Below are 17,072 nucleotides of genomic sequence, written 5' to 3' on the forward strand. Positions count from 1 at the left end.
CACTTTGAACTGGATACAAAACTTCAATGTTTGGTAGAGCTTTGTTATTCTGGAGATGTTTCGTATGGGCATAGGATTTCAAACCTAAGGATGACAGAAGGCCTCACAGGTGGGAAATACTACTACACTTGCAGAGTAATGAGAACAGAACAAAACTAGTAGATCTCAAAGCACTCTGCTTTCATTCCCTCGATGTCCTATCATGTACAGATACTGTCAATGGCCCTGCTTAGTATCTGATTAATTGAGGAAAATTGAGCATTTATGAGAAACTGAGAGACTGCAGTTCTGAGATAGATAAGAGAATGAGAACCAATAGTTATCTAGTGAAAGATACAGTCACAAGCTGCTGCTGGTACAAGACAAGATTCAGGGCCAGGTTAGCTAGTTACGTGGGTGACAACATCCATACTTAAAGCCTGTCTGTTTTGTATCTGCAAAATACATAAAATAGTCAAGTTTCAAGGAAAAAACTATCCAGTAATGACAGGAGTTAGAAAGTATTTTTTTTTTCCCCAGGGGCATCAATTCACCACTTCAGTCTCAGGCAGAAAAAATTACCTGAAAGAAGAATAATTGCATGCCCTTTGACACCATAAAATATCCTTATTCTCACAGTCACATTGTGTTGATTAAAAAAACTTGTGGAAAACTTCAAGAGTAGAAAACGATGCTTCCTACATTAAAAAACTTTTATTTGTTTGGTTTTCACTGATACTATATTTAGGAAAAAATGCTTTTGTGCATTTGAATGTATTGTGATGGACAAAGGATTAGTCTGGGAGATAACACAACCTATTTGCTGTGCAAGAGTACAGCAGTATCTTCATGAAGCTGATGAACAACTGAATTTGTTTCCCAAGAAAGCAGCGAGTTTTCTGCTACTGGAGTTTCTTAGTGTGAGGTCAAGAATGAATAAGATACCTCATTTTGAGGGAAGAAAATGCTCCAAGTGATCCACTGAGTTTCTTTCAGCTATACTGATGTTGTAACCTAAAGGACTTTTGTCTTTCAATACACAGGTGATAGATGATTCCAGTGGACACCAGACTGAAAGTCAAAGATCTACACATGCCACAGTTGTTAGACCTGGACCTAAAGCCAACTGTGTAAGCTATCTGCAAGATTCACATCTGTTAGTTAAACTGTTAGTGTTAAGTTTACCTCTTAGTAGAAAAATGTTTGATTGTTCTAGTCCAAGACAACTCTTCCACACTTCTTCTCACTTGGATTGCATGCAGGGAGATCATCATACTCTTTGTGATGAAAAATATTTGCCATAGGGAGCTTGCTGCTCACAACAGAAACAGGACACAAGCAGGGGGTTGCTAGATAGCACGTTGTCCAGCCCAAGAATTTACCTCCCCTGGTGGCTCCAGACTCAGTTCAGGATCAGCCAAGTGGTGATCACCTCTAGAGTGCTTGGGGCTGCAGGTGACTCCAGAAGCTGATGTCAGATCTCTGCTGGTGTGAAAGCTTTCAAAATGTCTTGCCAAGGAAAAACAGACTAGTATAAAATGTAGCAGTCTTGTTAAACAAATAGAACTGGTGAGTTCCTTTCAGTAAATTGTGTCAAATAGCCTGCTGAAACTGTCAGAGAACTCTTCACATTGCTTGAATAAAACATTGCTGTACAAGTTTCATGAGTCTGTTCTGCCCCACTATGAAAAAAAATATATATATATATATATCAGTGCATTATAAGTTGTTATCTTCTCAGCACAGCTCAGGGGACTCAACTGCTTTGGCTTGATCTTAAAACCTTTGCTGCAGTATCTAATACCTTCACTTCTCTCCTAGGCCTCTGTGGAAGGAATTACCATTTTACACCAGTTTCCATTTTCTTCAGCTTTGCAGAGAATGTCTGTCATTGCTCAGGAAATCGGTGGGGAAAAACACGTCTTCACAAAAGGTGCTCCAGAAATGGTAGCCGTGTTATGCAGAGCGGATACAGGTAACCAACATTTTAAATGCTTCCTAGAACCACATAGGTATAAATGACTTTGATAGTGCATTGTAGTGTACGGTCCTAATGAGATTTCTGAGTCTAAGCACTTTCATCTCAGCCTGAAAAGTTGATTGTGCTACCAGTCTAAGGCTAACCTTTCAGATAGCCCTTCTCAGCAAAGAAGCACTGCTTGCAGGCAGAAGTACCAATTATTGTACAAGGCATTCAGTTTCTACTAGAATTAGTATTCGAGTTATCTGCTATATACCAGAAAACATTTTCTCTTCAAGCTTTGAGTGGACAGCTGGAAGAGCACTGTTCCTTTATGATACACTAGAAGAAGGTAAATCTATGCAGAATAGTTAAGCTCCTCAATGGAGACTGACAGGAGAGTGGCAATGAATTAATTATTGAGCAAAATTCATTGTAGCAGCTCTCCTTATTGCCCAAGGCCTATTAGAACTCTAAGTGTATCTCTCCTCTAAGATATATGCTTTAGAGAAGGTTCCTAAGACCATCCCACTTCTATAAAACAAACAGCCTAATGCTATGAAGAGCTGTCTTTTCTTCTTTTGGACAGTCCCGCCGAACTTTGAAAGTAAGCTTCTGTTCTACACAGCACAAGGCTTTAGGGTGATTGGACTGGCATATAAATCTCTACAGTCGGGAAAGCAATCTACTGATCTAACGAGGTAAGCAACAAACTACTTCTTATCAGCCACATCCAGCCATAAGCCTCACACTATATCATTACCCCAAGGCCTTCATCAAGGCCAGGGTTGTAGCATAGATGAGCTTGCTAGATGCAGGCTAAAGAGAATCAGTTTAGATCTGGATATGGGTCTGAGAGTGGGTAGAGTAGGTATTGCTACCCAATACCTGTACCAATACCTATAATCTTTGTGTGTTTCTTAGCAATGGGTATATATGATTCAACTCTATCACAACCTGCAGCTTAGTACCACCCCTACCTCAGCCCATAATTTCTACCACTCTCCATGCATATTTGACCGAAATCCTAGATAAATATGTTTGCTTTTAAGTTCTTTTCTGTCATGGCTCCTCAGTTAAGCAAAGGCAGCAGATGATCCCCATTACACTACCTATTCTCTAACTCAGAGAAAGTCAGAAGATTATCTTCTCCTGTAATCTTGGTCTGTGCCTTCTTTAGCATTATAGCTTTAGTTTCCTTTAACTTCTCATGGAAATAGTTTTTCCACAAATCTCACTAAAGAATGCCCACATGAGTCCATAGGCTCTTAGAAATACCCCTCTTGTTCTTGCCTGTGATACTCCTGAAACATCACTTGTGAAACGGTTGCAGTTACTTTGTACATTTGTTGTCCTCTGTTTACTATCCACAGGTCCTAATTCAGATGGAGTTCACTTGCTCTTTCACAGAGTTTTTTACTCTGCTGAGAGGACTCCATGGATATGGAGGCAAAGACCAAATAGTTGTTTATCTTCTTGTCACAAGCATCATAACAGACTTATCCAACCCAGCAGGCAAACACATACAGTATGGCCCAGATTTTGTAATTGTGTGTGCAGTTATATTTGGGTGAAGTGTACACCGCCAGGAAAGAAAAAAGACAAGTGGAGGTCAAACGCAATGGTCCTGCTGTGAAAGCAGCGACTATTCAGGACCACCTGACTCAGCTACTCCGAGTAGTTACTTCGACTGCCTTGCAAGTGTCTGGCATCACCTACTTACTACAGTGGTTAAAATAAGCATAAAAAAAAAAAAAAAAAAAAAAAAAAAAAAAAAAACAGCTTTCAAACTCTTCAGAATCAACCTGGCTCCCTGGGGGACCTCTATTTCATGCCACTGTTTACCTAATTCTGTTCTCAACTGCATGTGTTCAGCTGTAAAAATGGCAATAGCACAGGTGTAAAGAATAGGAAAGAACAGAGTTGGAGAACACCTGTACACAAATAGAAAGCAATCCAACTTATCCTTCAGGCTTGATTTTTGTATGTGGAGAAGATAGCTCCAAAATGGTGGGCTTTTTCTTTGGTAATAATTAAGCAAATGTGATCTGAAAGCTGCCTATGTACTGAACTGTTTCTTCAGAAAAAGGGAAGAATAAAAGGGTAGAAGACAAACTAAAGATCCTCCATATTCAACTGACACCTCTTGCTGCTGGTGGAATGCAATCCCAGGTGGTCTTGAAATAGCACCTCAAAAACCAGAAAGCCTTAGACTGTTAAAAGCTAACAAGTTATTTACATCCTTTGAATTAGATTGCATGATTAACACTAACAAATGGCTACCAGCAAATTCAGTGTAAAAGCAAGGTAAGGGGGGAAAAAAGGAATTAAATTTTTCCATCTGGTCTTCACTTAAGGGAGGAAGTGGAATCTGATCTGACATTCCTGGGTCTGCTGATAATGGAGAATCGACTGAAGAGAGATACAAAGCCTGTTCTGGAAGAGCTCAGTGCTGCCCACATCAGGAGTGTTATGGTTACAGGTATCAAAATGGGATGGATTGTTTTGACAGCTGATAGTGCAGACAGGGAATTCAACCACGTGTGAGCGAGTGAGCAGTCTGCTGCTTTGTCACCAGCATTAGTAAGAAGGCACAGGCATTTGGGTCCTTCAGACAATTAGAACCAAGAAGCACCTGTGCTGTAACAATCACTTTATTTGAACCATACAGGCTTATGTCTCTAACAATTTCACCAGGTTATGTCAGATACCTAACAGTCTGTCCCACTTGTACCAAAGCAGAGAGCCTTATGGTTCCTCTGATGCTTTCTGGTGAGCTCATTTGTTCTCTCTACTAAGCTTATCAGGTGACATGCATGAAGGCATGTCAAGATGAGCCAAAATGGAACACTGATGCTAGAACAAATCACTGAGCCATGTGATATCTGCTAATTCATGCCTACAGATCCCTATTTATCACTTTTTTCCCCCTTGAAGGGTTGGTTTGGATTTGGAAAGGATAAATCTCAGTTTTAAGTTGGTCTAAACACATTTTTCTGGAAATCACACAGATCTTCCTGGGTTTCACCCTTTCCCATATCAAACTCACATCCAAGCCATCTAAGGGCAATTACTGTGAAGCAGTGATACTCACTGCATTTCTTCCCTACCATGTAAACACAGAAACTAGGAGCACACTCTGTGGTTATGTTTCTTCAAGCTTAAGCCAGGTTAAATAAGTATCTATTGAGACAGACCTCACCTGCAAAGTTCTCATCTTTATCTAAAGCCGCCTTATGCACGGATACTGCAATCTTATTAACACCTGTGGATACATTTGAAAATTTGGAATTCAAGAAAGGGTTAATGTTTCCTCCACAAACAATTCCTCACTGCAAATAACACTTGCATTTTTTTCTAGGTGATAACATTCAGACAGCTGTAACTGTTGCAAAGAACGCTGGGATGATTTCTCCAACAAACAGAGTTATTCTTGTGGAAGCAAACAAAGTACCTGGATCTTTTTCAGCATCTGTAACATGGAAACCACTAGAAGAAAATAAAACTGAAGATTACGGAAGCCTGGTGAGAGTAAAATAAGTGATGCAGCAGGAAAACAAACAATGTTGGAATGCTTGTGATAATGTAAAGTACTGTCCTACAGCTTCCTTCCTAATATATTATCTTGTGAATGATATTTTGGTTAATTACTTGGATTAGGTTTGAGAACAGCTTCACATTGTAACCCATAGAAGATTTGCCTATAGCCTCATGCTTAGCTGATGCTATTTTCAAGCATGCTTCCCTGCAAAGTAAGTTTGATAGCCTAGCATATTATGCAGATTTAAAATCTGTGTGATTGCACTGAATGAACAAACCCTGTTTGAATAGGTAGAGTTAGTACTTCCCCATACATACAAAACTAAAGCATGGACTAATGCAGGTCTCCAAGGGCCTTCACAAATGTCCTCTCTGTGGATGTCATTTTCTTTGTCTGTAAAAGCTTCTGAGGTCGTGGAAACAGCACTTGTTCTGGTGTTGTTTTTTTTTTTTTTTTTCCTTCTTCTCCCCTTCAGGACAGTGACAGTCAGACTGGAAGAATTAGGTTGGCAGCAGAATCAGACCAGTTTCATTTTGCCATGAGTGGGAAATCTTACCAAATTGTAGCACAACATTTCAGCCACTTGCTTCCAAAGGTAAGATATAGATTATTTAGTTGGAGTAGGCTTGCAGTCAGTAGATTCAGATTGTCCTGATGTAATTAGCTAAAGAGATCTGCACTAAGAATTCCTTGGGAAAAACCTCTAATGCTGAAATACTCATGGGCTAGGTAAGTCTCTGACGCAATTGTGGGGTGGAAGGATCTGAAAGGCTCTGATTTTTTCCAGCATGAGAGAGCAGAACAGTCTCATAGCATGTGAGAACATGACTTAAGACATTTGCAACCACATGACTGGTTCTTTGCACAGCCCTACTCCTCTCATGTTTTGAGGAACAGGTGAAAATGTGGTATTACACAGCATGAGATTAGAAATAATTTATCTGTTTTATGAAAAAGATAATCATATTAATTCTCTTCTGGTAAAGCGCTCCTTAGTAATAGATTGTAATGCTATAATGTATGGAAAGTACAACAATAATAGAGAGGTGACAAAGTCTTCAGCAGTAGCAAATAAAAGGAACCCAAATGCAGCAGATGTGAATGCAGAAACAAAGGAAAAAAAGGAAAAAAAAGCTGCTTACCTTTGAAAGGTCACAGACAGGCAGGGATCTCCAGAAGATCCCCTGGCCTCCACTGCCAGCCCTTAAATGAGGTCTGAAAAGGGGTGCATCCCAGCTTCACCCCTTCCGTCACTCAGGTACACTGCATGCACCTGAGCCCCTTTGGGTTGGCCCTGCCTTCCCACCAGCTGCTCAATCACTGGTTCAGGCCGTGACTCAGCATTTCTGCTACATACTTGTTCATCTTACAAACAACACACTGGACTTTATGTCCTAATTATGATCTCAATTTTTTCAAAATTAATACACCTTTTATGTTTTATTCTCAGTCTTACCTGCCTTGGGGTCTAGCACCAGCTGTTTGGAAATGTGACTTCTGGGTTGTTTCTATTCCAGATTATCACTGAAATCACTGTGACTGTTATACCAACTGCTTAAAACATCCCTTTCTTTTTTTTTTCTCCTGACAGCTCCTGCTAAATGCAACAGTTTTTGCCAGAATGTCTCCCAGTCAGAAATCTAGCCTTGTAGAGGAGTTTCAAAAGCTGGAGTAAGTTCTTGTAAGCACCGAGTAATGAAGTGTCTGAAGAATTTCCAAACTTCAGAAGAGTCTAATAAAAGTTAGCTTTTCTCTAATGTATTGTTCCCTAAAAGTGCACAAAACTAAAGCTTCTACAGAAGTACAGCCAGACAATTAAGTTCCACAAGCCTGTTGAAGAAGAGACACTGAGATTTATGTTGTTTTTACAACCCATCAGAGACCTAACAGTCTCATAATTCTGAGTTTTCTTTGTTAAGTCCATTCTTCATTCTTCTTGTTCTGTGTCTGAAGCAGGAGCACCTGTCTATCCAAGAATTTTTGAAATGCCTCCAAGCAATGCAGCTTTTCTGTTGCTAAATCAAGTCTTTTTACTGCATTTGATAAATTAGAAGACCCATCAGGGCTATCTGCATTTTTACAACCTTGTGCTAACAGTCTTTGAGGTGCAGATGTGTATATCCTTGAGTCCCAAGTATCTCATTGCCTATTATTTAAGTGATTACAAGGGCTTGACAAGATTCCCACCTCAATTACCTGGTCCCAGGCCTTGCCCTAGAGCAAGGTAATTCTTAAGCTGTTCCAGCTTGGTATGAGCACTATCTGGTTTCCCTGGAGCACCTTCAGTGCCTCACAGTGAGAACTTTTCATGAGCTGGAATCTAAGTGTCAGCAACTGAAGACAAAAGTGATTTGGCTCTTGAAGCACTAGGCTGTTTTGTATAGATGATGCTGTTATAAGGACTTACATTTAGGTTTAACAGGCCTTGGCTCATCCTTTCACCATCAGGTCAGGGAACTGTCCCCAGATAGCCTGTTAAGCCTACACTTTCCCTCCTCCAGCTGTCCTTGTCACTCTCTGTCTGCCCCGGAGACACTGGAAGGTAACTCACTGCCTCCCAGGAGATACTGGGAGGTCTGGACCACAAAGCAGAACTCCTAATGATATCTGTTCCCTGTGAACATGAGGTACCCGTGTGTGCAATCCATCGTTTCTGAGCTAGGCCATCACCATTAACCCCTTCCTCTGTCATAACCAACCTTACTACACTCAGAGTGGAAAACTGAGTCAATTGTAATGAACATAAATCTACATTCAGTCTGTCACAGCAAAAAGACTTTACTGGTGAGACATCTGAGGTTCAAGCCTAGGGACCTGCATATTCTAGGATCTTGGGCTTGTATTTCAGTCTTTCAGCTTTCGAAATGGGCTTTTAAAAAAAGTTGGCATGACTTACAGAAATAACTTGCATAGGGGAGACTCTGCTTCCCTCTTTTTTATAGGTCTCATTTTCCCCAGCCCTTAACTGTAGGTCACTTTATTTTTTAGTTACTTTGTGGGCATGTGTGGAGATGGAGCCAATGACTGTGGGGTAAGTAAGTGAGAATTCCTTATAATTTATTTATTCAAAAACAAATGCATTGGCAGTAGATTCTCACTAACTGAGCACATGCTGGAGATGGGAGTGCTGCCATCTCAGCAGTGAAGCAGTTGCTTGCACTTAAACAAAGTTCCCAGGGTTTTCCCAGGAGAAGTGGAGAACCTATACATCTACAAAAATTGTGACTCCAAAGAAGCACTGATAAAGGAGGCACTGCTAATCCTGCCTTCTGCAGCTGGGGTTGATGGCTTTAGGGTCTGTAGGAAATAGTCTTTCTTATGCTGTCATCCCCTTACTGCTTTGGACCTGTTGCTCCAAATTGAAATGAAGAAAATTTTTGGGTGGAGCACACACAGGAAGTGAGGAGGGACTGCTGCTTTTCACAGAACACATGCTGTAATGGGGGCTCATTTCTTGGCTGATGGATCACTTCTTGGGTTTTCCTGGCTTGTGAGTGCTGAAGAGCAGTATGCTTTTTCAGGCTTTGAAAGTGGCACATGCAGGGATATCATTGTCAGAGCAGGAGGCGTCGGTGGCTTCACCTTTCACATCTCAAACCCCCAGCATAGCGTGTGTGCCAGAGCTCATCAGGTAAGCATGGATTTTTGTTTGCTGTTACGTGAAGGAAATATTCCCCACTGCTCTCAAATATTAGTGTTTGTTGTTTCCACCGAGCCAGAATGCACATACATGGAGAAAAATAAATGTGACATTGAAATCACCATATGCCCAGTTCATGTCTTAAACTCCTTTAAGATACAGACAGATATATTTCCCTTCAAACCACAGGAGGAAGGCAACTGCAGCTGAGCAGAAGAAAAGAATGGTAGAGATTTCTGTCCTTGTGGCAAATGCTTTATTTTACAACTGCATTTTGAGAGAACTGGCAACAAGAGGAAACCATCACCTAATTGCTGTCCTTTATTCACATCTTCATGCAGGGAAGGCCGTGCTGCCCTGGTCACTTCCTTCTGCATGTTCAAGTACATGGCTCTATATAGCACCATTCAGTACCTTGGCGTTCTCCTACTCTACTGGGTACGTCTTGGGAATATGGACCTTGTTTGATAGAACTGGATGAGCTACTCTCCTTTGTAGGAGAAACATAGCATAAGAACCACAAACCAACCAACCAACCAAAAAAAAACACCCCAGGATATGGAAGTTCATGTGAGCCGATGTGATCATTTAGTCCTGTACTCTCATCTGGAAAACCAGAAAGATTATTCCCATTAACTCCAGCCAATGGGCTCAGGATCCACACTGAGCAAAAACAAGAATGAGATATTGAACAGTATTTCAGATATGGGAGAATCTGGCATAAGCATATGCTTGTGCAATTTATTCAGCTTTTAAAGCATAAATTAGCTTGACAGTAAGCAAAATCTCCTAGAGTGCCTTAAACCACTTTTACATGGCTTCTTCCCAACTAGAGAGGAGGGCTTTACATTCAGAAATCACCCAGCACTGAGAAAGGACACATCTCTTCAGATAGAATTTTTTTTTATTGCATTGAGTGAACTGGAAGCATCATTAGTTCAAACAATGCACAAAAGGAGAGCATTCACTGCGGGCCCAGTAGTGACGAATCTATTGGCAGTGCTGGATTGTGTGGTCCCTTTATCTGCTGAGTAGCGTATTCTTGGAATTTCAGAACAAGCAGCTGAGAATTAGCTCCCCCTCAAAAAAACAACACTAATCTTTCTGGAGGTGATATAAACAAGCCCACAGCAAATGTCTGATTTGTGATGTTTTCTTTTTTCTGTTCCTCTTTTCAGCAACTAAACTCCTTTGGGAATTACCAATTTTTGTTTCAAGATCTGGCTATTACCACTGTAATTGGTATGACAAGTAAGTCAATTAGTCATCCTCTGTTTCAGGAGGATGCATTTCATGTGTTTTTCACCTCCTTGGAAACATGTAGTCCTAAGTACAGAAAGAAAGAGATCGCGTAGAGAACTGGATATTTAGATTATTAGAGAAGACATCTTGTTAGAGAAGAGAAAGCTCTGAAATAAGATGGTTGTTTCTTAGTGCTGTAACTGCTAAGCACATAGGTGGTTGATAATTGGGATGTTATCTCTACAGGGAGAAAAAGCAAACTGACCTAATGAAGTGAAAGGTTTATTAAGGCTTTTTCCTGCTGTTCTGGGAAGGCAGATCCAGAAGGGATCCACTGCATGGAGTCCAGCTCACATTTGAATATATGTAGGCAGGAGAGGCAATGTGCAAATGACAAGAAAACAAATGAAGAATGTCAGACACTACAGAGCAGGATATTGTGGGCCAAGAATGAGAGAGGAAACCACTGATGGAGGAGAAAAAGAAGGGATGTTGAGAAAGAGCAAATGCAGAGAGAGGCTTAGAAGTAGAAATGTGCAGGAGCACAAAAATCCTGTATTGAACGCACGTGACTGTCTTCCATCCCTACTGGAACAGACAACTCGAAAAGATCTCGATTAATTCAAGCCTAAAATTGTCACACCAGAAAGCTACCTTGTTTTAAATACCATATTTGGCAACACCACATTGAGGCTTACTCAAAATCTGAATAACTTTCTGGAACAACAGAGGGAAACTTGTTGGAAGGACCTGTGCAATCTTCTGTCTCCCCAGGTAATTGGGAACTGGGTGCTTACTGCAGCAGGAAACACAGAACACAGGCAACAAAACATCCCAAGACATAGGTACCAGCTGACTGAAAGAAAACAGGAGAGCTTGAGTATATCTTTATATTCTTGGGTCTGACAGTAGCAAAATAAAATCAAAATCTAAAATTTGTTTTCCGACAATGTCTCAGGATAGTCAAATGCTATTAATTAACATATTCTGTAGCCAATAAGCTTTTGTAGGAAAATAACACTGTATTTTGTGCTTGATATAATAATTGAAAGTATTAGAATGAACATTACAAATGGTAGAAATGCTGCCATTGATAACAGTCTGTACGTAATAGGCAGCACACTGCTGCTATTTTGGACACAGTAGTAAATATTTCTGTCATGTTTCAGTGAGTTTCACAGAAGCCTACCCAAAGCTGGTTCCCTACAGGCCTCCTAGCCAACTCATCTCACCTCCCTTGCTGCTCTCCGTCATACTTAACATCCTCTTCAGCCTCGGCATGCAGATTTTTGGATTTCTAATGGTCCAGAAGCAGCCCTGGTATTCCAAGACTGATATACACAGGTAGGCCTCCCTCCTGGGACTCCAGGTGACACACGGCACACTTAATGAGACAGCTTTATCTGAAATGACTGCTTGAGTACAGCATGGATGAGCAGCTGCAGATAGACCCTGTACTTCCCCACCAGCTGCTTACAGTAAGCAGTGCTGCCTGCAGGTCCCAAACCATTCCAACAACGCTCTTTTGCAGTGCCTGCCTCTCAGTGAACAGCCACATGGAGAATTCTTCCTCTGCCTCCAGCCTGGTCCTCCATGGCATGAGAGATGGAAACCCTACAGAAGTAGACAATGGCTACAAGAGCTATGAAAACACCACAGTGTGGCTGCTAAGTACCATCAACTGCCTCATCATAGCACTGGTGTTTTCCAAGGGAAGGCCTTTTAGGCAACCTATCTACACCAACTGTAAGTGTGGGGAGAGGGGAAGGGATTTGTGAGTCAGTCAGCTCCAGATATCAGTTCACTCAGGAAAACTTAAAACTTGACTGAAATGATGCAGTGATGCCAGCCAATAAAGCAGGAGCTCACTATTTGATTCGTAAATGACTAAAGACCAGCTTTTCATGGTCACAGAATGGCAGAATCATTAAGTTTGGAAAGACCACCAAGATCATTCAGTCCAACCATCAGCCTGTGCCTGCTCTAAACCACGTCACTCAGTGTGACATCTACCTTTCTCTTGACACCTCCAGGGATGGTGACTCTGTCACCTCCCTGGGCAGCCCGTGCCAAATGTTTCTTTCTGAAGTTTAATCCCAGTGGCATCCTGTGGTGTGCCATTCTCTGGGCTGGGCCCACATTTTGTGCTGCTAAAAAATGACAGTAGACTGACTTCGGTTTGAGACTCACTAGAAGGATGTCTGCCGTTTCAGGCTTCTGAGGTCAGCTCAAATGATCAAAATACTCTTCTGACATTTTAAGATCGATGGCTTCAAGGCTCATCCCAGCCTCTTATGTATCAGTTTGACTAAGTAAAACTTTTGCTGGAATGTCCTTGTTCTGTCATGGACTTTAAAAATTTTTTTGTGTGTGTGTGCGCATGTCTATTTGAAACAAGAAATGACAGATCCTGAAACAAGAAATGATGAATTCAATCTTCTGTAGTAAAGGGAAGCAGATGAGTGCCCTCACAGCTGTGGTTTTATTTCCTTGTTACTACAGATGTGTTCATACTCGTGCTTGTAGGGCAACTGGGTGTTTGCCTCTTTCTGGTGTTTGCTGATATTGATGATCTCTACTCTAAGATGGATGTGAGTATTGTTCCATTGTGAATTTTCCTCCCATAGATGGTCCCATTATAAGTGCACTAGTAGTGATTTTAACAAAAGGCACAGATTTTTGCAGGGATGTTTGACATCTCTGAAGACCAACTGGCTGCTAAGGCAATAGATGATCTATCATGATAATATTACCAGCAGGGCTTGGCTGATTTTGTCTGGCAGAATGCAACCTGAGGGTAACCTTGTACAAATTCATCCTAAGAGAAATATAAGGGAAGGATAAGATCTGCATCAGCTGTAGGACAAAGGTGTCAGTTTGTTAAGCCTGGAAGTAATAAGGAAGATGTTAATATTCTCCACTGTGACTGTCACACAGCTTTGTAGAAGGAGGAATAAACAGCAAAAGAAATGCACAGCTATTTTTCTCCAGTACATTTGTGATCAGAATGGATCACAATTTTGGATAGCAAATACTGAATGTGATACTGCTTTCAGTCCTATATCCTTGTATGAAAGTTAGCAAGTGGCTTCGGAATTCTGAAACAGAAGCTGAGATGAGAGGCACGCAGCTGGATTTTGAATGCCAAGCAGCCCAGCTACAGCTGCCTCAATGCACAGCAGAATCCAGAGCAGAGGCTGAGCAGGCAGACCCAGTTAAAGAGCCTGCCACGAGATGGCACTTTAAAGCAGCAAGTCTTAGCCCTGCGGTGGACTGTAGCGGCACAGGACAGTGTCAGCAGCGCAGCTATGCGGGGCTGAAATGCCTTTGGGGAGAACTGCGGAAACCCGATTTGTCTGAAGGGAACGCACTGGGTTTGCTGAGAAGGCAAAAGAAAGGAGTGGCAATTAGAAGCTGCAATAACCTAGCTCCAGAGCAATTGCTGATCTGAGCGTTGATCAGAGCTGCATCTCCAAAATAAATTGAGCTATAGCCAGAAACCCAGCTCTCAGACATCAGAACTGAGTCTGGACTTTGAAATACCCAGAATTATTTCTGATATTAGGAAGAGAGGAAGCATTTAGACCTCTTGCCGCAGTTCTGGTTTCTCTGCTGGGTCATGTGTTTAAATGCTTCTTTATCAATAATTCCTCAGGATAAGTGGCAGTATTGGTTTGTCAGCAGCGTACAGCCAGTGTGGGATTCTGGCTTTTGACGACACCAGCTCCAATGCATGTCAGTATGTGCACACACTGCTTACTGCCTCTGCTTTCCTCCCAGCTGGTTTGCACCCCCACCACATGGCGGATCTCCATGGTGATGATGCTGGCAGTCACACTGGCTGTGTCCTTTCTTGTTGAGGTGAGTGTACTGCACTGAATGAACCTGTTGACACTATCTAGAGAGACAAAGAGTCAGCTCTCACCCTTTTTCCATCCTTCTCGGTCCATTTTAGGAACGACCTGTCAAATAGAAACCATTGCTGCTACTTTACACTTCCTTTTTGTTTTCAGATTCTCACATCCAAATGGTTGGATGTGAGGAATGCCAGGTCTAACTGTCTTTCCTTTCCTCTGGTTAATGAGGTGTTTCAAACCCTGCCCCGCTGGAGAAAGATGAGAAGGCTTTAGTAGAGCTCTGCAAGAGATACTAAGAGAAGTCCTCAGTAAAAGACTGTCTAAGGAGTGGATGAGCAGGAGAGAATAGGAGATCTGTGCGTCTACTTCTTGCTGTGTGTGTATGGGTACCCACATTACCTATGGGTAAAGAGGAAAAGCTGCTGTTTGAATCCTCCAGAATTTCCCTTTTGCTCTTGCTTTTACAGGAAGCCATCATTGAGAACAGAGCCCTGTGGCTGCTGCTGAAGAGGACTTTTCAGTACCACTCCAAGAGCCATTACAAGAGGCTTCAGCAGGTGTTAGAACAGGACGCAGCCTGGCCACCTCTGAATGAAACCTTTTTCCCAGATTCTGTGGCAGTATCAGTAGAGGAAGATATGGGAGGCCATAGCAATCCAACATTTGACAGCAACGAGGATGCACTATGAAGAAGAATGCAGTGGAAAGATGTTAAAGATAGTCCTCCTACAGCCAACTGCAACTATCTCAGAGACATAAAAACTAAAGAAGGACTGACCCATCACTACCCCCCATTCTACTCTTAACTGGATCTGGCTCATTTTCCAGCTAACCAGAAGCAGAAAAGCTGGCTGCAGTAGCAGAATTCTGTAATGCTGTTTTTCCTCTCCTCTCAACGGTAGAAATAGCTGACAGCTGCAAATGGAGCAGCCTGGTGAAAGCTCACAAATGGTTGAGATGCCATTGCTGCATCCTTTTGAGCTGCATTGTGAGTTCCAGGGATGCTTCACTCATTGTGAAGAATTTCTTCTCAAGTACATGAATGCAACACACTGAGTATTTCTGCTAAGTTCATCTACTCAAGAAAGCAGCTTTGATGAGCATGTGTTTTCTTACTCTTATTTTGATGCTAGGCTGACTTTCTGCTCACCATGTTTTGCAAACCTGCCCACGGGTGGGTACAGCAAAACAGTATGGCTTCAGACCAAGGGGAACACTTAGTCCTTTGGGAAAGGTGTGTGTGGGTGTTGTCCCCTCTGAACTGAGTGCACAATTTGTTATTTAAAAGAAGTAGCTTGCCCATGCATTTCCTGGGTAGGGCTGAGGAATGCTTTCTGAGAACCTCAGCACTGGAGACTGTGCGTTCCTAAAATTCAATGCTAAACCACTCTTGCACTGACACAGAAATCCAGAGATTGAGGCAGGCTAGGAGTCATAGTAAAGAATCCTTTGGTCTTTCAGAGTACAAAGCAGCTCTGGAAAACCAAAAGCAGTCACTGGAGACTGCATTGTTTTGATTCAACATGTCTGTATCAGAACTGTCTTTGAAAAGAGATTAGCTTGAATAAAAAAATAACTATTTTTCTAAAAAGAATCACTTATTTGGATTAAAGCATTCTTCCCCCCCATTTTAGATAACTTCAACACAAGCATTAAATACCTTCCCATCTATTGCAATTTAGGTGACAGTACCAGACAACACCCAAACTGGAAATAGTCCACATCTGTTCATGAATCTGTCTCTGAAGTTAAGATGAATTCCCAGTTTGCAGCAATATCCATTGTTAAATGGTGAAGGTGAGAGGTTTTATCTCTTGCCCTATGCAATGCATGCAGCTTCAGAAGAAACCATGAGAGTAGGTTAGCGGTGTTATTCCTGCCATCCTCTCTTTGGGATGCAGTAACAATTTCCTTGGAGACCAAATTGACTGTCCCATTTACAAGCTCCTGCACACAAGAAATGTTGCCGCATAGAACAAACTGGCAGCTGCAGTAGTTTGCAGACTAGGCATATAATTTATGTTTATGTCACAATTGGGAATGGCATAGAAGCGTCAGCTCTTTGTAAATGTGTGGTTCTTGTAGCGTTGACAGGATAAAGACCTACTTGCCTACTAAGACTGAAAGACAGCTTTACCTGCAGGAAGAGAGAATAAAGATGCTAGGTGGTATTTAACCAATGCTACTCATTCAGATGCCAATCATTTGCTCCATCTCCCTTTACAAGTCCAGTGTCTCCAGCCATAGTGGGTGTAAAACACCAGAAATATCAATGCAATGGTATGGTAATAGAGGAGGTGTAACAACAAAGGGACTAGCACAATGGAAAGGTGTTACAAAGAAAAAGTGCTCACCTGTCTCTGAAGCTCTAGGCTCACAAGGAAAACTCCACAAGGGAGGAATCTCCAATCAGAGATCCTTTCACAGCAGCAGTCAGCCCTTAAATGAGGTCTAAGAGAGGTGCAGCCAGGCTCCACCCCTTCTGGTGTCACAGGTGAATTGCCTTCACCTGTGCTCCCAGGGCTGACCAGGTCCTTTCACCAGGCACTCAATCAGTGGTTCAGGCTGGGACTCGACAGTTATCATAAAGTGGGGGTGTGTTTTATCATCTCTCCTCACTCATGTCAGTCACAGATCAGCAGTGCTATGTGGTGTGCCCCTGCTGCACTGAACTGGTTATGCAATGTAACTCTGTGGCCATCAGGAGGCAGGAGAGGTGCTGCAAACATCATCTCTGCAGAGCGGTCATAAGCACACATCCAAGACCCCATGTTGTGTATCCTCACCTCTGGTGGGACATCAGAGTTCACCCCCAACATCTTACTGATAGGGCAGTCCCCTCAGACTTGGAAT

General features: G+C 42.0%; 1 protein-coding gene across 2 annotated transcripts in view; it reads left to right on the forward strand.

Moving 5' to 3' along the window:
* The window catches only part of LOC116230818 (putative cation-transporting ATPase 13A4), a 33,224-nt gene extending 17,576 nt beyond the window's left edge, over window positions 1-15,648 (forward strand). For both annotated transcript variants that reach the window (XM_090147382.1, XM_090147381.1), the window contains exons 15-30: window positions 1,023-1,109; window positions 1,801-1,954; window positions 2,529-2,640; window positions 4,297-4,421; window positions 5,301-5,464; window positions 5,956-6,075; window positions 7,072-7,151; window positions 8,469-8,511; window positions 9,002-9,111; window positions 9,462-9,558; window positions 10,299-10,371; window positions 11,532-11,706; window positions 11,894-12,108; window positions 12,865-12,953; window positions 14,143-14,223; window positions 14,687-15,648. In XM_090147382.1, the coding sequence (XP_090003508.1) occupies window positions 1,023-1,109; window positions 1,801-1,954; window positions 2,529-2,640; window positions 4,297-4,421; window positions 5,301-5,464; window positions 5,956-6,075; window positions 7,072-7,151; window positions 8,469-8,511; window positions 9,002-9,111; window positions 9,462-9,558; window positions 10,299-10,371; window positions 11,532-11,706; window positions 11,894-12,108; window positions 12,865-12,953; window positions 14,143-14,223; window positions 14,687-14,908 (1,947 nt within the window). In that variant the 3' untranslated portion in view covers window positions 14,909-15,648. The remainder of the gene's footprint in view (window positions 1-1,022; window positions 1,110-1,800; window positions 1,955-2,528; window positions 2,641-4,296; window positions 4,422-5,300; window positions 5,465-5,955; window positions 6,076-7,071; window positions 7,152-8,468; window positions 8,512-9,001; window positions 9,112-9,461; window positions 9,559-10,298; window positions 10,372-11,531; window positions 11,707-11,893; window positions 12,109-12,864; window positions 12,954-14,142; window positions 14,224-14,686) is intronic.
* The last annotated feature ends 1,424 nt before the right edge of the window (window positions 15,649-17,072 follow it).

This window comes from Phasianus colchicus, chromosome 10, assembly GCF_987193195.1.
Source record: "Phasianus colchicus chromosome 10, bPhaCol1.hap1.1, whole genome shotgun sequence".
NCBI classification, from domain to species: Eukaryota; Metazoa; Chordata; class Aves; order Galliformes; family Phasianidae; genus Phasianus; species Phasianus colchicus.